The sequence below is a fragment of the Rhinatrema bivittatum genome, chromosome 6 (assembly GCF_901001135.1).
Source record: "Rhinatrema bivittatum chromosome 6, aRhiBiv1.1, whole genome shotgun sequence".
NCBI classification, from domain to species: Eukaryota; Metazoa; Chordata; class Amphibia; order Gymnophiona; family Rhinatrematidae; genus Rhinatrema; species Rhinatrema bivittatum.
In genome coordinates this window covers 163006185-163028648 of record NC_042620.1, presented here as the reverse complement: position 1 = coordinate 163028648, position 22464 = coordinate 163006185, and the positions used below count along the sequence as shown (strand labels likewise).

Sequence of the window (22464 nt, the reverse complement as noted above, 5' to 3'; positions counted from 1 at the left end):
AGATCACAATACCCCTGGTATCAGGGTTAGGGCACAAGTTCTAGTCACATTGACTGATCACATTACTTGTTTTGTCAAGCTACCAACTGTTTCCATTTCCCATCCCCATATACTGTCAGTGGGAAGCTTGGTAACATGAATAAATAAGAGGGCAGCCAATAGGAATACATATTCATTCCTAAACTGACCTTAACTGACCTGAAAAGTGTCAAATTGTATCATTTTCAGTTAGTGCGCATTAACTCCCGTTAGTGCGCACTAACTCGAGTTAGTGCGCACTAATCGGAAAAAACGATTTTTTACGATTTTTTAACTAAAAAATCGTGCCTAACACGATTTTCTTGCCCTGCCACACAATTTCTATCGTTAAGACGATATGGAAAACGATTCACATCTCTAATTAGGACTGAAATTTCACTTCCTCCACTAACATTTCATTTGACCTTGGTCAAGTCACTTTATCTCTTGTCACTTCAGATAACTATTTAGATTGTAAGCTGTTTGGGGCAGAGACTTACTGCACCTGAACAAGAAATGCTGCAAACTGCCTTGAGCTAAAATTGGGAAAGTGGTCTAGAAATACAAAATTACTATAATATCAATTTGTTGAAAGCCTGGAAGAAAGAGAGAGTATCAGTGAGAAGAGATGTGACATGAAAAGCAAGGAGCTTCAGCAGCAAGCAAATATATTTCCTGTGGTGGAGAAAGTTGTGCCAGCATGTGGATTTTTTCTGTCAGCAGTTCTGTGAGTAAAATGTATGTGTAGGGAAAGTCATTTTCAAAGGAGTTATGCATGTAGATGTAACATTTATGTATTAAGAGGTGAATTTTAAAAGCCCAGTGTGGCCATTAATTAGGGGATGCGTGAGTAAGTTGGGTTCGCTTGCGTGCGTATCTCCCACCCCGCGCATATCTAGAAAGTTTTCAAACAAGGGGCAGGGTGTAGGTGTGACACAGGAGCTTCAGGGCATGAAACTGAGTTGGGCATGTAAACAGCTATGCGCTGCAGCGTGCACCGAGGTCTCCTGCTGCGTAACTTTACTTCTGCCAAGGATGACCTGTAAGTTAAAAATTAAAAGAAAACTAGGAAGATCTGCAGAGTTTTAAGGGTCGGGGCTAACTAGAGAGGTGAAGGCTATTAAACTAGGGGGGTTTGGAGGTCCTCTCTAAACTTGGTGAACTGAGGTCGAACTGGTAAAACTGGGAATGGCATTGGCGCATGCCCCTTTATAAAAATCCCCTGATTTATGTGATAGAAGCGGGATTTGTGCTCGCATGCGTGCGCCAGCTTCATACTTGGCGCACGATTATACACGGGCAGGCTATTTATTAACATGTGCACATATGTTATAAAATGATCGTATCCCTGGGCATAGACTGACATATGCACGCAAATGTGCACCAGATTGAAAGTTATGTCCCAAAGTGAACTTATGTGTGCAAAACCTATTGCCAATTCAATGGCATATATATTGTAGGAATTTTCAAAAGCCCACTTACAAACATAAAGTGAATTTGCACATGCAAAACCATAGTTTTAAGTGTGTAAATACTTTTGAAATGTATCCCCATAACTTGTAGTACCTGTGATGCTAAATTGTAACCTTATCCTATCCAAAAGGAACAGAGACTAGTATCTGGATGATATGCTGTAAATATTGTCTTGGTTAGCAATTTTTTTCAGGAAAGAGTCTGTCTTCCTTTCGGAAACACAAAATCCACTGTGTTGAATATGAATTGAAAATGAAAGACAGAGTGGAATACCCTGTTCCTATGTCCCAGTTCACCGGATGACCTAACAGAAATGTATGCTGTCCCCTGAAGCAAGAAGCCAAAATTAGAAGCAAGATTTTTTTGGTGTGACTGAAAGGTAAAAAGGAAAAGAGAAGGCACCCTTACCTTTAAACCATCCCTCCCCCCCAGGAATTAGACAGGGTTACCTTAAAAACAAAACAGAAACTTGCTGACTCATTGGACGAATCTTCTCGCCTACAGTTTAAAAGCAGGCTGGGAAGAAACAGGGAGGTAGATTGCAGAGGAAGAAGAGAAGCCCGAGACTCCTAAAGCAGGCACCAGGAAGCCAGTGGGGACCATGCAATGCCCATTACACAAGGAAGAAAGCCTTGTCAAGATCCAAGACTCCTACACAGGGCATCAGACTGGAGCAATCTCCAGAAGGGTAGGAAAAACTGCAGACTGAAGCAAGTCAGCAGCTGGAACTCTTTCCTCTATTCAAACTTTGGTGTTTCTGAAAAAGCTGCAGTCTGAAGGCAGCCTACAGTAGGAACTGGATCAATCTTTGGTCTTTCTGGAAGAGAGAATGAGAAAGAAGCCACTTCAATAAATATATCAAAGTGAAGTCTGTCTCTGGAGGGTAATTGTTAAAAGAAGGAAAACTCTAGCCTGGTCTGGTGAACAGAAAGAGGAAAAACCCGGCATGGATTTCCACAGTAACCAATGAGCCACAGGGTTATAAAATAATGTGAAAACAAAGAATGCACAGTATGTGAAGTACTGTAAATCACACTGCGCTACTTTACAAATGCAATCCATAAATCAAATAAATTATAATATAACAAGTTTGTTAACAAAAACAAACAAGTTGCTGCAGTTTTTTCATTATTGTCACATAAATGTGCTTTTTCTCAGAAACATGGGTCGCAGATACAACTCCATTAAAATCAGCTTTTCACCTCCCCATCTCTACTTTTGGATTTTCTTTCTGCACTTTTATAGCCGGTTCACAGTTGATTGTCAAAATGTCAGCTGCTAGCATATCCATTTGATGCTGGCTGTGAGGACATGAGCAATATCAAGCCAGGCTTGAGATGCTCTATAGCTGCTGATCATAACGCCAGTCGCGGGCATGTACATCAGACGCTGGCTGTGTGGACATTATGAGAACAGCAGGAATTTAAAAAAAAACTCAACATGTCTCTTAAATATCTTTTAAATTGCTCTTTAAGATCTGTGCTGATCAGGTTGGCCATTTTGATATGCCTTAGAAAAGCAAGCCCTTTTCAATTCACGATTTACCCCTGAATGAGGTGCATCAGAAGATTGTTTCGCCCTGGATCCTAGGACTACACCTTTAATTCACTTTTCTCAGTTAAGTAATGCTTTCATTTTTTATGTATAGGACATAAAAGCTTAAGATATAACATGCTGGGTCAGACTAAGGTCCACCAAGGCAAGCATCCTATCTCTGACAGTCACCAATTTGGGTCACATTTACACAGTAGATCCCAAAGAGCAGATCCACTCCTTGTTGCTCACTCCCTGGGAAAAGCAATAGCTTTCTCAAACCTCTTTTAATAGTTAGATGATATTCTGTTGCTGATTTGTTAATTTTGGGACATTTGGTGAAGCTTGTAAAATTATTGTTAAAAGGAATGTAAATAGGGGTAAAAGACTGTATACTGATATGCAGCTTTATAGCATTTCACCCTTTTCTGATACCCCTTTATTCTCATTTTTAATTTTATTCTAATTTTTCTTACAACTTCCTTAAATTAGCAAGATCATTTCTTAAATTAAAGAACAGAGGAAATGCCATACTAGGTCAGATCAAAGGTCCATCAAGCTCAATATACTGTAGCTAGTCCAAGTCAAAGGTACCTGGCAGGATCCCAAATAGTATATAAATTCCATGCACTCATAGCCAGGGATAAACAGTAGCTTTCTCCAAGTCTACCTGGTTGATATAGTTGCGATGGAGAAGGTACAGAGAAGGGCAACCAAAATGATAAAGGGGATGGAACAGCTCCCCTATGAGGAAAGGCTGAAGAGGTTAGGGCTGTTCAGCTTGGAGAAGAGACGGCTGAGAGGGGATATGATAGAGGTCTTTAAGATCATGAAAGGTCTTGAACGAGTAGATATGACTCTGTTATTTACACTTTTGAATAATAGAAGGACTAGGGGGAATTCCATGAAGTTAGCAAGTAGCACATTTAAGACTAATCGGAGAAAATTATTTTTCACTCAACGCACAATAAAGCTCTGGAATTTGTTGCCAGAGGATGTGGTTAGTGCAGTTAGTGTAGCTGGGTTCAAAAAAGGTTTGGAGAAGTCCATTAACTGCTATTAATCAAGTTTACTTAGGGAATAGCCACTGCTATTAATTGCATCAGTAGCATGGGATCTTTTTAGTATTTGGGTAATTGCCAGGTTCTTGTGGCCTGGTTTGGCCTCTGTTGGAAACAGGATGCTGGGCTTGATGGACCCTTGGTCTGACCCAGCATGGCAATTTCTTATGTTCTTATAGACTTTTTCTCCATGAACTTGTCCAAACCTTTTTTAAATCCAGCTAAGTTAACTGCCTTTACCACAAACTCTGGTAATGAATTCCAGAACTTAGCTGTGCAATATGTGAAAAAATATTTTTCCGATTTTGTTTTAAATTTGCTATTTAGTAACTTCATGGAGTGACCCCTAGTCTTTTTACTTTTTGAAAGAGTAAACAACTGATTTGCATTTATCCATTCCACTCCACTGATGATTTTAAACAGAATTATCATTTTATTTATTTTTATTTTATATTCTGCTTTTTGGCACTTCAAAGCAGATCATATCTCCCTTCAGCTGTCTCTTCTTCCAATAGTGGCCAATACAGGTCACAAGTACTTGGCAGTATCTCTAAAGGTTGATAGATTTCCTGCTGCTTATTCCAGGGATAAGCAGAGGGATTTTTACAAGTCCTACTTAATAATGGTTTATGGACTTCTTTTCCAGGAACCTGTTCAAACCTTTTTTAAATTCAGCTAATAGTTTTTACCACATCCTCCAGAACAAATTCCAGAGTTTAATTATGTGTTGAGTAAAAAAATATTTTGTCCTTATGTCGTAAATGTATTAACTAGCAACATCACTGCATGTCCCCTAATCTTTGTAGTTTTTTAAAGAGTTAATTGATTTGCGTTTACCCATTCCACTCCACTCATTATTTTATACACCTCAGCCATATCTTCTCCAAACTGAAGAGGCTTAACCTCTTTAGCCTTTCCTCATAGGTAAATCATTTCATCCCCTTTATATTTTGGTCGCCCTTCTCTGTACCTTTTCTAATTATTCTATATCATTTTTTAGATGCTGTGACCAGAATTGCATACAATATTCAAGGTGTGTTGCACCATGGGGCAATACAGAGGCATTATGATATTCTTTGTTTTCATGTCCATTCATTTCCTAATAATTGTTAGCTCTTCTATTTGCTTCCTTGGCTACTGCCACATACTGAGCAAAGGATTTCAACAATCCACTTGTGATTTAACAACTTAGAATAATATTGTGTCTTCTGCTAATTTGATCACCTCACTCATTGTTCCATTTTCCAGGTCATGTAGAATATGTTAAAAAGCACCAGTCTCAGAAGAGATCCCTGGAGCACTCCAGTATTTATCTTTCTCCATTATGAAAACTGACCATTTATTCCTCTATTCTGTTTCTTTTCTTTTAACCAGTTTGCAGTACACAATAGGACATTACCTCCTATCCCATAACTTTTTTATTTTTTCAGGAGTCTATCATGAAGAACTTTTGCTAAACTCTTGAAAATCCAGGTATGCTATTATCCATTGGCTCACCATTATCCACATGTTTAATTCCTTCAAAAAATATAGCAAACTGGTGAGGCAAGACTTTCCTTGGGTGTTGGCTGTGTTCCATTACATTTTGTCTGTCTATATGTTCTGTAATTTTGTTCTCTAGAATAGTTTCTTTGATTTTTGTCAGTACCAATGTCAGGATAAGTTGTCTATAGTTTTCCAGTTGATCACTGGAGCCCTATTTAAAGATTAGTGTTATATTGAACACTCTCCAATCCTTAGGTAAAATAGACTATTTTAAAGATAGATTCCTGATTACTAATAACAGGCCTGCAATTTCATTTTTAAGTTTGTTCACAACTCTGGGGTAAATACCATCTAGTCCAGGTGATTTGCTATTCTTTATTATGTCAATTTGCTCTATTATATTTTCCAGGATTACCATGATTTGTTTCAGTTCCTCCAAATCATAACCATTAAATATCAGTTGCTGCATGATTATCTCCCCAACATCTTCCTCAGTAAACACCAAAGCAAATAATGTATTTAGTCTTTCTGCTATGGCCTTATTTTTCCTAAGTTCCCCTTTTACTCCTCAATCATTTAATACTCTAACTGACTCCCTCTCAGGCTTCCTGCTTTTGATGTATTTGAACAATTTTTATTATGGCAACTTCTTTTCAAATTCTCTTTTTGCCTGCATTCTCAATGTTTTGCATCTAACATGTCAATGCTTATGTTTTTTCCAATTTTCTTGTTTTGGATCCTCTTTCCATTTTTTGAAAGATATAATAGTCTTTCCCCTCACCTTATAATCATGCCAACAGCCATTTGGCCTTCTTTCTGTCTTTTTTAATGAGTAAAAAGCATCTGAGCTGGGCTGGGGAAAAGAAAACCTGCCCTGGAAATTTACGCCCAAATTTTAAAAGCCCTGCGTGCGTAAAAATTGGGGGTTCTGTGCGGACCAGCAATGTGCCCAGCCATGTATGTAACTCCTGATACGTGCCAAAGTGTTGGGCCAACTAAAAGGGGTGTTCTAGGGATAAGGTGGGGGCCAGCTGAGACAACAACCATTAGGCCCTGCAGGAAGCACGCACCATCAGCCGGCCAGCACATGGAAGATACTTCTGCTCCAAAGGAGCAGAAAACAAAAAAATAGGGAATAGTTAGTTTAGGTTAGGGGTCGGGGATAAAAGGAGAGGAGAAAAGGGAGGTAGAATAGGTAGGGTTATAGCCTCCCAGTCCACTCCTTAATTGGAGCATAATAGGAGGAAACTGGGCAAAGGCCCGATCACATCGCCACTCGTACTTTAGAAAATTCCCCCCCTGCGCATGTGAGTTGCGGGCCACACGCACATACACACGCAGATGTTAAAATCCGGCATGAATGTGCACACGGATATATTTTATAACATGGTGCACATGTTTTAAAATTGGTGCGCATGCACCGGTTTGAAAATCAACCCCTGAGGCTATATCTTCACCATTTCAGTGCACAGCACTACTACAAACCTGCCCTGGAAATTGAGATACTGTCTTCAGTATGGAAGTGCACAGCATTGCCAGTGGGACAGTTCTTTATTTACAATTTTATTAACATAATTTCAAAAGTTATCTTCATTTTTTTTGAACACTAGAACAGTCTGTTTAGAATATTTAGATTGAAACTGTAATCCAGAATTGAAATACTTCCAAAATATCACCATCTGTCAAATATTTGATTTCATCTTGGTTGTAAAGGAAGCTGCATTTAAATAAGTGTCAAAATGACTTACAGTTGTTTCTGTTGATTTTATCACTGCTCAGAGATGTTATAAGCCCGTAAACTGTTTCAAAATATGGCTTCATTTCAGGCCAATAATGACTTTCTTCATGTGTATAGTCAGGTTTCTGTGAAAAAGAAAGAGTTTTATCAATATAAATAGTATGGATCACATGTATGATGAGGATTAAAGAAGTTACCTGCGATTGAGAATACTCATTCACTCTGCACACTGGTTGGTGGACAGAAAAGGAAATGTTGCACCACCTTGACCAGGTCTGGCTAGAATGTGGCATTATGTGATCAATATGCCAACAGGTCGGTGGTCATTGTGGTCATATCCTTGATGGATATGTGTGTGGGTCTCCTGTGCTGGTGGGAGGGGGGGGGTGATAATATAATTTACTACCATTTGGTAAATCTATGGCATATGTCAGGAGAGCCCACTCTGTGGTAGCCATGGGTGGGGTTACTGATAAAGATAGTAGTGGTAGCTTACAGCGTTCTGGTCATGATTGATAGGGTACCCTCTTTTCCTGTATTGTAACCCCACTGCTCCTCTTCCTTTGATGCTCCCATTCCTGCACCCTAACCATCACCTTCTCCTTAAAGTAATTACTGTTAGACCTAAGGGTGATACTCCCTTTCATCTGTGAGTACACAGTATGGCTAGCTTGTACGGATCCAGCTGCGTAAAAGGTTTGAGCCTATTTTCTAGTTTCAGTTTTAAGGAGTCCAAGAGAAGCAACTCCTCTGGTTTCAGAACCTGTTCCTATTAGAAATTCTTTAATTTTTTCTCCAGGATATAGACTCAGACTGTGGGGGTGACTTTGTGTAAGAAGGCTTTTGCTGAAATCAGATCCTCCCTGGCATCTTTGAAGGATTTCAGGACTTGTACCATCTGTGTAATATGTAACTAATCCTGGCGCCCCAGGGAGAAATCCACACCTATCTTGGTTTCCATGGACAACTCATAAAGGACTCTTTGTTGTTCCATTAACATCTGCCACATCAGATGGAACTCTATCTGGTGCCTACATTTACAATAATTGTTTATTTATTTATTATTTATATTCCGCCTATTTCCAAATTCTGTTCTAAGCGAATTACAAAAGTGACATAAAATACAATTAGCCCATATAAACAATACATTACAATAACAAACAACAATTTAAATCTAAATAAGCCAGCGCAAAGGTGTTCGCCCTGCTTTCAGCTTCTCATGGAGCTTCTGCCTACTCTTCACACTTCAGTGAAATTGCTTCACTATTTTTCTGTATCTCTTATCAATTCCTTGAGAACTAAATTGCTACATTCCGTGGCTACCAGTCCCAGGGCATCTCCTTCTATCAGGTGCAGCAAGTGTGCAAAGCATCAGATCCCATGATAGCCCCCTTCTAATGTTTCTGCATTTGAATTCTGAATATTCCTTGGGCATGTTACTCTGGATAGAGACGTGAATATTGCTGAAATTTCACCCCTAATGCAGAGCTCTATTCGAAACATAACATTGTGTCGGGTGATGCGTGCTTTGGATTTCTGCTGCTCCTTGATGCAAAAAAAGGAAAGTGATTGTTTTTACTTGCAAAAAGTTTTTAAAAAGTCAAAAAAAGGGACATTGACCCAGGACCAATGATTAAGTATGACCCATCAAAGATGTGCATAAACAAGTAACAACTTGGTGCATCTGGGTTATGATGGTCTTTTGCAGCTAACTTTAAGCTTTGTCACCACAGTAAAATGTATTGAGATGTGTTGTTGAATGCTATTTGTGTAGTGTTTTGTCACATGACATGCATTGTGATATTTGACTCAGAACTTTGTGATAAAACAAAACAAAACAGGAACAACAGTGTGTTGCTCTGGCCTATCTGCCAGCCCTCCATCATCCTTATTATTGCCACTAAGTTAGGAAATGAGATATGGCTTTGGTCCATCCCTTGGTTAAGCATCACAGCCCACCTGTTTCCTGCAGTCTGCTCCTGTTAGAGCTTCCTACCTCTCCCTGACAGCAGTGTGCTGTCAGGGAGAGGTAGGAAAGTGCAGCTAGATGTTGCTGATGAAACGGAAGATACTTCATTCCACCCTGGCCAGCTGCACTGCATCTTAGTACAGCACTGAATGTACAGGGTGAGGACTTCCCACCTACTAAATGTTGTCTTGGAGGGCACTTTATCATTTGGGGCTAAGAGATGAAGCATGAATATAAATCAAGTAAAAAAAGAAATGTTCTCCTTTGCCTTCAGGGCAAAGTCATCCAGGGTAATCATTTCCATGAAGCATCATGTTATAATCGTTGATGCTGCCTGCCTTTTATCCTGGGACATTGAAGCAGCCACCACCCTATCTTCCCCATGGCGGATTGCTGCTGATGAGGGTGCTGCTGGCCTGCTACTTCTCTGTGGGAAAAGGTTGGGAGGGAATGGGGTTGGCTTGGGAGACAAACTTCTTTTCTGTGGCCTTTCTACTCCTGCTGCTGCTGGTTTGCATATTAGACAAGGTCCCCAGACTAGTAGCAGTGGCCTCCCTGAAACAAATGCTATCGGGTGTTGTTTTGCAAATGATGATGCCTACCACTTTTGAAAGATGACCCAGTACCTTTCCTCTATTGATGGCTTTTCGATAGTGAATACATTCTGCAAATGCTGGTCCCCCAGAACTCTAAACCATCTCCAAATTTCTGATGTGCTGTGGGATTCCCTTTCCCTCTCCCTCTCCAGATCCATGGGTGCTGCTCTTGGGGCTAAAGTTGAGAGTGTGCCAGGAGGGAAACGGTCAGTGGAATCGCTCACTCTCCAGTACCTGTTCTTCCTGGGAGGTGCTCGGCCCCAGCATTATCATTCACTGACTCCTGCAGTTGTTCACTGGATAGCACATGAGTAACTGGATCCTAAACGCCTACTCAGCAATTGGTAGGCCAATATTCAAAAAATGTAGAACAGATAACTTCTACCAGAAGCACGGTAAACTGCTATCATGACCCCAACTGGTGCTTTCTGTATTGCTATTGACAGCAACATAGGAAGCATAAGCTACTAGCATAGCTATTCATTGCAACACTGAGACTTGCATTACTCTTGTCGTATCTAGAGGCAATTATGATTAGGATCCCATTTGCAGTGAATCATTGAGGCTGACAAGACCAGGACTACGCAGTTAGAAATAAAGCTTAAACTTTCTCTATTCTTCTATATAATTAAATAATGCAGAAACTGCTAAAGGTTGGACATGTGATAGGGAGCTATGACGCAAGCACTTAGAAATAAGTAAGAACATAACCAGTTAGAACCAGAATTTGTTTACTTCTTAAAAGACCATTAGGATAGCATAAGTTTAACTGCACCTGTGATTAATGAATATTAATGAGCAAAGTACTGCAGTTTTGTTTTTTGATAACCAATTAGCATAATGTCTCATTTCTGCTTTTTCTAGAGATATATAAAGAGAAATTAATGAATTAATAAGAGAGTACTAGAGCTAACATTTTATTGGATTATTCTCAATGCCTTGCCTTATATGTAAGAAAGCAGAAGTAAAAAAGTATATTTAAGTTAGCAAATAGCACATTTAAAATTAATTGGAGAAAATTATTTTTCACTGAATGCATAATTAAGCTCAGAAATTTGTTGCCAGAGGATGTGATTAGTGCAGTTAGTGTAGCTGGGCTTAAAAAAGGTTTGGAGAAGTTCTTGGAGAAATCCATTAACTGCTATTAATCAAGTTGACTTAGGGAATGGCCTCTGCTACTACTGGCATCAGTAGCATGGGATCTTCTTAGTGTCTGGGTACTTACCAGGTTCTTGAAGCCTGGTTTGGCCACTATCGGAAACAAGATACTGGGCTTGATGGACCCTTAGTCTGACCCAATATGGCAAGCCTTAAGTTCTTACGGGTAGATTTTTAAAGAAGCACGTGCATGTCCATGTGCGCATGCTACCTGGCGTGCACACACGGACGCGCCAATTTTATAACATGCGCGCGCCAGATTTTGTAATCTGCACATGTTTGTGCGGGCGTCGTGCACAAGGAGGGTAGAATTCTGCAGATTTTGCATAGCGACGCATCCTGGCCTTCCCCAGTTCCTTCCCGGTCCACTCATATAAAGGAGCAGACTGGGAGGGAACTTCCTTATCCCCCTATCTAACCTTCCTTCCCCTTCCCCTTCCCCTTCCCCTCTCCTCCCAACCCTCTAAACCTACCCTACCTTACCTTTTTTTTTTTTTTTTTTCAAGCTGCTGTTCCTCCAGAGTAGTATTAAATTGCACGTGCCGCCAGGCTGCTGGCATGTGCTTCCCTGGCACAGCGGCAAATGGCTGCTGTACCAGCCGCCTCCAGCCCGCCCCTCCCCACCCCCTGGACTGCCCCTCACCGCTCCCCTGGACCGTTCCTTTATCTGGGCCTGGCACATCAGCTCGTAATGGGGATTACATGTGTGGCCAGGCCCGTTTGAAAATGCACGCGGTGTGCGCAAAGCCCGGCCACACACTTAATCCCCATTTTTTACGCATGCATGTGATTTCAAATCTGGCCATTATGTTTTTATGTTCTAAAGTATGTGTCAGTGGGATCAAGGGAGGGTATGTAGGTATCACTGGGTGTGAGGGAGAGTGTGTGTGCATGTGTGTGTGTGTGTGTTTGTGTGTATGAATGTTAGCAGGTGCAAAGGAGCATGTGTATGTATCAGCATGTGTGTGAGAGAAGAAAAAGTTTGTGTACTCCCTCACCCTCACTTTACCCAGAACAATCTCACGGTGACTGGAAAGAACAGAAAGTGGGATTTTTAAAATTCTTATTGTTTAAAATCTGATGTATCTGCTGTTTTAAAATATTTTATAGTTTTTTGGGAAATTTCTAAAAGTTTTATATGAGTGTCGTGATTGGATGTTCAGTTGTTTTGTATTCTTTATCCCTTTTATTTGTATGTCTTTACTATTGCTGACATATTTCTTGATTGAATTGTTTGAAATTTTATGAGGAGTGGTAATGTTTCTCTTTTTCCATTGTTGCACTGCATACAGGATCTAGCTTGTTGCAGTTTCCATTTCAGTTTTTGTCTGTACATTTCTATTTATACTTTATGGTCTCTTTATTCTGTATTTAGTGAAGGTTGATCTGTGTTCTGCATTTGAGACAGAGGTGAGATATTCTGCTAGCATCCAATTTCTGTGTAGGGATCTATAGCAGCTTTACTTATTCTGGTTTTCAAATAGGTGTTTTAGGCCTGGTGTAATATTTGTAGTGGTGCCTTTTCATAGATAGAGTTGTCATAGTTTGAATGCTGGCCATTATTGCTGTTTTGAAATTTGAATTTTACTATAATTTAATTATAATTCAGTTTACTCAAGGGTTTCTGAGAGCTGAACCTATACCTGAGGTATTACAATAGGCTTAATGCAATATGGGTTCCAAGTGTCTCTATTTTTATTTTTCAGGGTTTTCTGGTTTAGCACCAAAGCAGTGCATGTAAATATTATGTACATGCTGTTTGATACTTTTACCTCATAAGACTGAGATAGGAGTTGAGGGCCAAGACTGGGAGTGGCAGTGTGACCGGGGTGGGTGGTGGCTTGACTCGGGGGGGGGGGGGGGGCACAGACAGAATGCAGAATATGCCTAGGGTGCCTAACCCCCTTGCACCAGCCCTGACTGGAGGCAAGCTACAGTCAGAAAAAGGGAGGAGGTGAGCCAAGAAGAAGTGCCTGTGCAGTGTTGGGGAGACTTCTGTAGGCTTAATTTTCCTCCTGAAAGGGTCAGTTGGCTGTGGAACTAGGGTGTCAATTGAAGGGGTGGGGCTGGGAATGGGAGAGGGAGAGGGATGCTTCAAGCTGGGGTTCTCTTTTGAACAAAAGGGTATGTAACTGAGTGAAACAATAATAGTAATAGTAATAATAATATGACCTCTACACCACAATAAGCATAACTATAATACTAGGTGTGATAAAACTACCTATGTAAGTACCTTGGTACAATTGGTCATGAACTACTTCACTAAATGACTATGTCTAATATTGTAACCGAACCTTTGACGGCACCTGTTAGAATGTACTATAGTACACTTTTACCTACATTAAATATGTGCCTACATGTAAACCGTTGCGATGGTATTTAACTTGGCAACGGTATAGAAAAGTGTTTAAATAAATAAATAAAATAAATAGGAAGGAAATGAATACATAGTTATTTACAAGAAGCTAAGCTAGGGGAATGTCTTTAGCTCTATGTGAAAGCTCATGATTTGATGATAGAAAGTTGCAACTTCGACCACAGAGATTCCCCAGTTAGAAAATATTACAGAATATTATAGTGAGTATAAACCCCTCATATTCCCCAACTCCCTTTATATGTTTAATTTTCCTAATTCTGCTCAACTTGAGGTCCGTTTTCAAAAGGCTCTAGGTAGGAGAGTGATTAAATTTAGCTCTCTAAGTTTCACAAGATAGCTAACTTTAGCCAGCCAAATTCTGGGCAAGCCTGGGAGTAAGATAAGACCAGGGTGAGAAAGTTAGGTGGCTGTTTCTAGACGCCGTAATAGCAGGCCTAAATCTGGCCAGCCACCCTTCCTCCCTTCCAGCTGTAGTATTAATAAAAGGAAGTGTCTGCCATTCATTCCCTAGCCATCCTTTTCAACTGTAAAAAATAAAAATATATATAGTGGCCACTGTCTAATATTCTTCCTGTTCCCTCCCAGCTGTAAACATGTTTTTCATGTACCACATGCCAGATCTGCCCTCCCAACTAACATCTTTTTAAAGTGCAATCTCCCCTCCCACCCTCCTAACTTAAAGAAGAAAATGAGTGCTCCTGGCAGATTTCCCCTTCAGTCTTTCTTCCCTGCTGTCAAAAAAAAAGTGCCTGCAGGGGGATCCCTTCCTTCCTGCCCAAATAAAAAGATAAAATACTGGCAAGATATTTGTGTCCTTATTCCCATCAAAGTAAAAATATGCTGAACCGTTCTTGTGGTTTTTGGATATGAGGGAAGGTTCATCTTGGCCGCCAAACTAACCCCTGAATTTTACACACATAAACATTGCTGTGTTTGCTGTATATTTTTTGGGAAATTATTCAAATCAATAAACAATTAATTGTTTAATTAGGGATTAATATAGAAAAAATTGTCATCAGTTCGTTTATTTGTTTCATATGCCTGATTTGTTTTGTTCATTTTAAATGAAAAAAAATAATTAGTTTATTCATGTAATTGATTCATTCATGTCCCATTAAAGTCAATGGGAGATGCAATGCATCCTGTACTCATTTAGAACATGCTGTTTTTCTATTGCTGCTGCTTTCGCCTAGTTGCCAGTTCAAGTGAGAGCTCTGTTGAGAAGGTAGAAATCAGAAAGCCTGGTTGGGTGCACTGGTTGTGGTGGAGTGGTCTACTTCCTGGGGAGGTTGGTGGTCAGCCATTTTCTGGCAATTGCTTTACTGGTTTTAATTTTCTGCCAGCTACTAGCCCTCTACTAGCCAGTTGGCAATCCTAGCACTATAGCTGGCTGTTTTGCTGTTCTGGGGGAGCAAAGTTGCTGCAGACGTCTTAGGGCTCTGAAAAAAGATGGTGGAACACTGTTCTGGGCTGCTCAGCCAGAAATTAAGCACTGGAAATAAGTACTCCCAGTTCTCTTTGCTTTTGCTCATATCAGTAAAACCCCAAACCAAAACTCCAATTGAGAAAGGAATACTGCATTCACTTGGGTAGTTTAAACACTGATATACAGTGTGCTTCAAGTACCTCTCCACATAAGTGGTGTTCAGATGCAGCACATGTATTTTCCAGATGCAGCACACTAATTATGCAGTGCCAAATACTTAATTGATGCTTTTATTGAAGAGTTCTGGCCTTTGAATACATTAACATGTTCCACCAGGCATAGAGGACTGAGTGTATAACATGCTCCCACATGCCATTAACTAGCAAAGTTAAAGAAAGAGACCAATTAAGAAGTAAGTTGCACAGATACATTAATTTACAGTAAATTAAGCCCCTTGATGATACTTCTATATGACTTTGCACAAAAGATGAAACAATATTCACCATTTTCAACCACATTTTTATGGTTCGCTGTTCAATGGGTCTACATACTAAAGGATCTTAGTGTTACTCCATTCATTTAGGGGTTAATTAACTAAAATGTGTCTATGCTTTTTAAGCATTAATGCATGTTAAAACCACTATTAGCATGTGCAATCTAGTTTATGTGTATTAATAGCGCTTTCAATGCATGCAAATTATTTTGCAAGAGTTTAAGCACAAAAGCTATGTTAATGAGGTAGTGAGATTCCAAACTATGCAAAACACCTCATTACCTATTAACACAGCACAAACGTACATGCACAAAATGCTTCACAGATGCATTAACTAAAAAAAAAAAAAAATAACTACATCTCCAGGAGGTGCAGTTTAGTTTTCGTGATACCGTCTGTAGATAAAGTCTGGAATGCATTGACAGAGGAGGTGGTTATGGCAGTTAGTGTAACTAGGCTTAAGAAAGGTTTGCATAAGTTCCTAGAGGAAAAATCCATAAATTTCTATTAATTAAGCTTGAGATCTATGTTTTAAAGTTTGAGTACTTGCCAGGTACTTGTGACTTGGAATGGCCACTGTTTAAAACAGGATGCTGGACTTGATGGACCCTTGGTCTGACCCAGTATGGCATATCTTCTGTTCTTAAGAACATAAGAACATATGCTCTGTGTGTATGTTACTGTCTGTTTCATTTGCATTAACACTGGCAGTTAGTACATGTGATAAAAACCATATTTGCACGTTAATGGTGGATGGTAGCACACTTTACTACATCGTCCCCCTTAATAGGGATGTGAATCGTTTTTCTAATGAATTGAAATATCATACAATATTTCTAAATTCATTAATATATTGGGTAAAAAAGAAACGATCACTTTTCCCCCCGAATTTTCGTAAAAATTGTTTTTCGGGTTAGTGCGCGCTAATTCATGTTAGCACGCACTAACAAAAAAATATTTATTTTTGTTATTTTTTGTTACTTTTTGCTATTTTGGTTAGTGCGCGCTAACATGAGTTAGCGCGCAGTAACCCAAAAACCAATTTTTCACAAAAAAAAAATGGGGATCTGCGGGAAAACGAGATTTTCCCACAGCTAGACGAACCCAAAATTGGAACGATTGGGCATCTGATTCACATCCCTAACCCTTAATGCCTTTCATCGTGCTTTGACATGGGAATTACTAATACCCATGTACAATGTATATTAAAATACAAATTAATCTGAGATAAACCCACCCTATATGGGGAATAAGTATCAGATTAATGTTAAAAAAGTGCTCATATATATAATCCACAGGCTCTTGCCCTCAATGGGCTTCAACCAACATCATATTCCTGAGCATGGTATTTTTACATCATTTACTCATTCCCACTGCTAATAATACCTTAATATTTATTATTTTTACCCCAAAATTCTTATTTTATGTAAAAAGACATCTTCAAAACTTATCTTTTTTCAAGTATAGAACCATTCTCTCAAAAATGCTCAGTACTTATGCCATCCTGACATTGACCATGTTTCAACAACTTCTGCCTGCCTCAGAGAAATATGCCTTATCCTTAAAGCAACCAGCTCAACTCACAGATCTCAACAACATGGCGACAAATGAGTGGGTATGTGTGCAAGAGACAAAGAATGTCTGTATGAGGGGTGTAGGAGAGAGAGACAGAGGGAAGGGGTGTGTGTGTATGAGAGAGAGAGTGAGCCTTTATGAGGGAAGGTGTGAGTGTGAGAGAAAGAGAGGGAGCTTGTATGAGGGTATATGTGTGAGTGAGAGGGATTGTGTGTGTACGACAGAGTGATGGTGTTATTGAGAGGGAAGAAACATGTATATATATTAATTACATGTGTAATAGAGTTATCAAGCGGTAACATAATGCACTTTAAAATGACCCAACCCCGCCAAAATAAAAATATATGAATGGCCTCATTAGGAACCGGTGCTGCATGCTTGTAAATAAATAAATAGTACATCAGCTGTTAATACCTAAGAGGCTTAATGTGGGCCATTTTATGAAGGAAAGTGGTCTACGCTACTGGAGATGAAGTTAACTTTTGTGCTGGTAGCCAGCATTAATGTGCTTCACCAGATCCCCATACCAATTCCTCATCTGGGCCAGCAGGTCCACTAGGCAAACTAGGTGGTCACTTAGGGTGCCAACCAGTAGGGGGCAGCAAAGAGCAGCCATGTGAGGCCACGAGCAGAACCCATCCTGCTCATGGCCGAGAGAAGAGACTCAGTGGGCCGTGAGCGGTGCCTTTGTTTGTGTGTGTGTGAGATAGAGACAGGGAGCCTGTGTGAGGGAATGAGAGTGTATGTGTGTGTGTGTGAGAAAGTGAACCCTGTGTAAGGGTGTGAGTGCTAGACAGAGAGGGAAACTGTATGAAGAGATGAGTATGTGTGCAAGAGACAAAGTGCTTCATGGAGCAATTGGTTCAGGAACCAACAAGAGAGGGAGCTATTTAGGATTTAAATACTAATGAAACGCAGGATTTGGTGAGAGAGGTAACGGTGGTGGGGCCACTTAGCAACAGTGATCATAACATGATCAAATTTAAACTAATAACTGGAAGGGGGACAATAAGTAAATCTGCAGCTCTAACACTAAATTCTCAAAAGGGAAACTTTGATAAAATGAGGAGAATAGAAAAAAACTGAAAGGTGCAGCTGCAAAGGTTAAATGTGTTCAACAGGCTTGGATATTGTTTAAAAATACAGTCCTAGAGGCATAGTGCATATGTATTCCTCGCATTAAGACAGCTGGAAGGAAGGCAAAACGATTACCATCATGGTTAAAAGGTGAGGTGAAAGAGGCTATTTTAGCCAAAAAAACATCCTTTAAAAATTGGAAGAAGGATCCATCTGAAGAAAATAGGATAAAACATAAGCATTGTCAAGTTAAGTGTAAAACATTGATAAGACAGGCGAAGAGAGAATTTGAAATGAAGTTGGCCATAGAGGCAAAAACTCATAATAAAAACTTTTAAAAATATATCCAAAGCAAGAAACCTGTGAGGGAGTCGGTTGGACCATTAGATGACTGAGGGGTTAAAGGGGCTCTTAGGAAAGATAAGGCCATTGCAGAAAGACTAAATGAATTCTTTACCTCTGTGTTTACTACTGAGGATGTTGGGGAGATACCAGTTCCAGAGATGGTTTTCAGGGGTGATGAGTCAGACGAACTGAACAAAATCACTGTGAACATGAAGATGTAGTAGGCCACATTGACAAACTAAAGATTAGGAAATCACCTGGACCGGATGGTATGCATCCTAGGGTACTGAAGGAACTAAAAAATGAAATTTCTGATCTATTAGTTAAAATTTGTAACCTATCATTAAAATCAACCATTGTACCTGAAGACTGGAGGGTGGCCAATGTAACCCCAATATTTTAAAAAGGCTCCAGAGTTGATCCGGGTAACTATAGACCAGTGAGCCTGACTTCAGTGCTGGGAAAAATAGTGGAAACTATTCTCAAGATCAAAATCGTAGAGCATATAGAAAGACATGATTTAATGAAACACAGTCAAGATGGATTTACCCAAGGGAAGTCTAGCCTAACAAATCGGCTTCATTTTTTTGAAATGGTTAATAAACATGTGGATAAAGGTGAACTAGTAGATGTAGTGTATTTGGATTTTCAGAAGGCATTTGACAAAGTCCCTCATGAGAGGCTTCTATGAAAACTAAAAAGTCATGGGATAGGAGGCAATGTCCTTTCATGGATTACAAACTGGTTAAAAGACAGGAAACAGAGAGTAGGATTAAATGGTCAACTTTCTCAGTGGAAAAGGGTAAACAGTGGAGTGCCTCAAGGACCTGTACTTGGACCGGTGCTTTTCAATATATATATAAATGATCTGGAAAGGAATACAATGAGTGGGGTTAGCAAATTTGCGGATGATACAAAATTATTCAGAGTAGTTAAATCATAAGCAGACTGTGATACATTACAGGAAGACCTTGCAAGACTGGAAGATTTGGCATCCAAATGGCAGATGAAATTTAATTTGGACAAGTGCAAGGTGTTGCATATACGGAAAAATAACCCTTGCTATAGTTATACGATGTTAGGTTCCATATTAGGAGCTACCACCCAGGAAAAATATCTAGGCATCATAGTGGATAATACTTTAAAATCATTGGCTCAGTGTGCTGCAGCAGTCAAAAAAGCAAACAGAATGTTAGGAATTATTAGGAAGGGAATGGTTAATAGAACGGAAAATGTCATAATGCCTCTGTATCGCTCCATGGTGTGACCGTACTTGAATACTGTGTACAATTCAGAGTAGTTAAATCATAAGCAGACTGTGATACATTACAGGAAGACCTTGCAAGACTGGAAGATTTGGCATCCAAATGGCAGATGAAATTTAATTTGGACAAGTGCAAGGTGTTGCATATACGGAAAAATAACCCTTGCTATAGTTATACGATGTTAGGTTCCATATTAGGAGCTACCACCCAGGAAAAATATCTAGGCATCATAGTGGATAATACTTTAAAATCATTGGCTCAGTGTGCTGCAGCAGTCAAAAAAGCAAACAGAATGTTAGGAATTATTAGGAAGGGAATGGTTAATAGAACGGAAAATGTCATAATGCCTCTGTATCGCTCCATGGTGTGACCGTACTTGAATACTGTGTACAATTCTGGTCGCTACATCTCAAGAAAGATATAGTTGCGATGGAGAAGGTACAGAGAAGGGCAACCAAAATGATAAAGGGGATGGAACAGCTTCCCTATGAGGAAAGGCTGAAGAGGTTAGGGCTGCAGCTTGGAGAAGAGATGGCTGAGAGGGGATATGATAGAGGTCTTTAAGATCATGAGAGGTCTTGAACAAGTAGATGTGACTCGGTTATTTATACTTTCGAATAGTAGAAGGACTAGGGGGCATTTCATGAAGTTAGCAAGTAGCACACTTAAGACTAATCGTAGAAAGTTCTTTTTCACTTGACACACAATAAAGCTCTGGAATTTGTTGCCAGAGGATGTGGTTAGTGCAGTTAGTGTAGCTGGGTTCAAAAAACGTTTGGATAAGTTCTTGGAGGAGAAGTCCATTAACTGCTATTAATCAAGTTTACTTAGGGAATAGCCACTGCTATTAATTGCATCAGTAGCATGGGATCTTCTTAGTATTTGGGTAATTGCCGGGTTCTTGTGACCTGGTTTGGCCTCTGTTGGAAACAGGATGCTGGGCTTGATGGACCCTTGGTCTGACCCAGCATGACAATTTCTTATGTTCTTATGTCTGTATGAGGGAGATGTATGAGAGAGAGACAGAGGGGCAGGGTCTGTGTGTGTGTGTGTGAGAGAGAGAGAGAGAGAGGGAGGGATCCTTTATGAGGGAAGGTGTAAGTGTGAGAGAAAGAGAGGGAGCTTGTATGAGGGGGTGTGTGTGAGTGAGAGGGATTGTGTGTATACAAAAGAGCAATGGTGTTAGTAAGAAGGAGGGAACCTTTGTAAGGGTACGTGTGTGTATGAGACAAGGAACCTAAGTCTGTGTGTCAGAGAAGGGGCCAATCTGAGTGAAAAAGGGTATGTGTATGTGAAGGAGAGAGGGTGTGAGAGCATGTGTGTGTGTGTCTAGCAGAGTGTGCATGTGTGGAGAGAGCCTGTGTGTGTTTTTGTGTGAGAAAGAACAAATGTGTATAATTATGTGTGTGTATATGAGAGAAACAACCCCTGCTCCCCACCCCATCAGCTAATCCACGACAATCTCAGGGCATCTGGAATTCAAAAGTTCCGAGGTTGTTTTATTAGTTTTAATCAGTGGGTGTTAATATTTGATGTGTGCATTTTTCAATTTTTGTTTTGGAGCTCGAATTTTGGGTTTTTTTGTTTTTAATTCTTGGATGTCACTCTATTTAACAATTTTTATATACCGACGTTCAATAGTGATATCACATCAGTTTACAATAAACAGAGAACTACACTAAATTAGTGCTTGACAGGGAATGTGAACAGATCAGTAACCAAAGATCAATAACAAAAAGTAATACTAAATAGGTTGTAATTAAATACAATAATGAAATGTAATACAAAATAGGCTATATATATATATATATATATATATATATATATATATATATATACAATTACAAGATGACTAGGGCTAAGTTACCTATTAGTTACGATGACTAACACTAAGCTACATGGCATAAGTTATGTGGGATATGGTTAATGGGTTAGAAAGGGCAGAAATGAAGGGAAAGGGAGGGGTGCTTAAAGGGAGGAAGAAATTGTATAAATGGTAGGAGGAAATAAATAATGGGCGGGTACAGGGGAAACTGGGTGGTTGAGAGACTATAGCGGGGATGAGGGAGCTTAGGTGTAAGCCTGCTGTTTTGAAATATTCCTTTTACTAGTATGGTTTTACTATTATTGATGTTTTATATTTCTTTATTTTATTGTTGCATAATTTTCACTTGTGTGTTTGGGTCAGAGAGGCCAGGGCCAGGGCCTGGACTTGGAGGGGGGGAGGGGGCGGCGCAAGGTAGAAGGTTCGCCTAGGGCATCTAATACCCTTGCACTGGCCCTGTTCCCCATCATAACATGACTAGGTCTCCACACCTCTCTGCCTCAGAAAATAGTTGGGCCATTGAGCCCCAAGAACATGACCAGGTGTTCTGGAGCCACAAACGACCTCACTCACCCCTAGGGAGTTGGTTTCCTTCCTCCTGACCAAGGTGCTAGATCCAAAGAAATGGTGTGGAAACTCTGACCTCTCCCCAAAGTATGGAGGTCTGAGCATGTTCCAAAAGGAGAGTTGGGGGGAGAAGATTTCCCTGTGCTAACAGGTCCTTTCAATTTGGGTCAGTTACTGCAGGGAAATCTCATATGCAGATTATGGCCTACATTATCATGGCCACACTATCCTTATCGCATCTACAGTAACACTGCTGTGTTCTGCATATGGTGTCTTTCATATATAACCAAGAGCCATTCTTTGGTTATTAGTATGCCCAGGAAAGCAATGGGTAGTGGATGGAGGGAAGACCCATTCGAATTCCAGTCCCTTCATTTGAGGGACCTGGAAGTGGTCGTCCCCCTGGGCGACTTTATAACAGCTCTCTTCTGAAAGACTGGAGGCAGAGAGTTAGGAGGTAGTAAGGAATTTACATTTGTTATG

At 40.0% G+C, this 22464-nt stretch overlaps 1 protein-coding gene across 1 annotated transcript in view; it reads right to left on the bottom strand.

The window, feature by feature from the left end:
• Nucleotides 1-22464, bottom strand: part of ABCA12 (ATP binding cassette subfamily A member 12) — a 615834-nt gene that overhangs the window by 422648 nt on the left and 170722 nt on the right. Inside the window, exon 6 of the mRNA XM_029607914.1 lies at nucleotides 7319-7433. Coding sequence (XP_029463774.1) covers nucleotides 7319-7433 — 115 coding nt within the window. The remainder of the gene's footprint in view (nucleotides 1-7318; nucleotides 7434-22464) is intronic.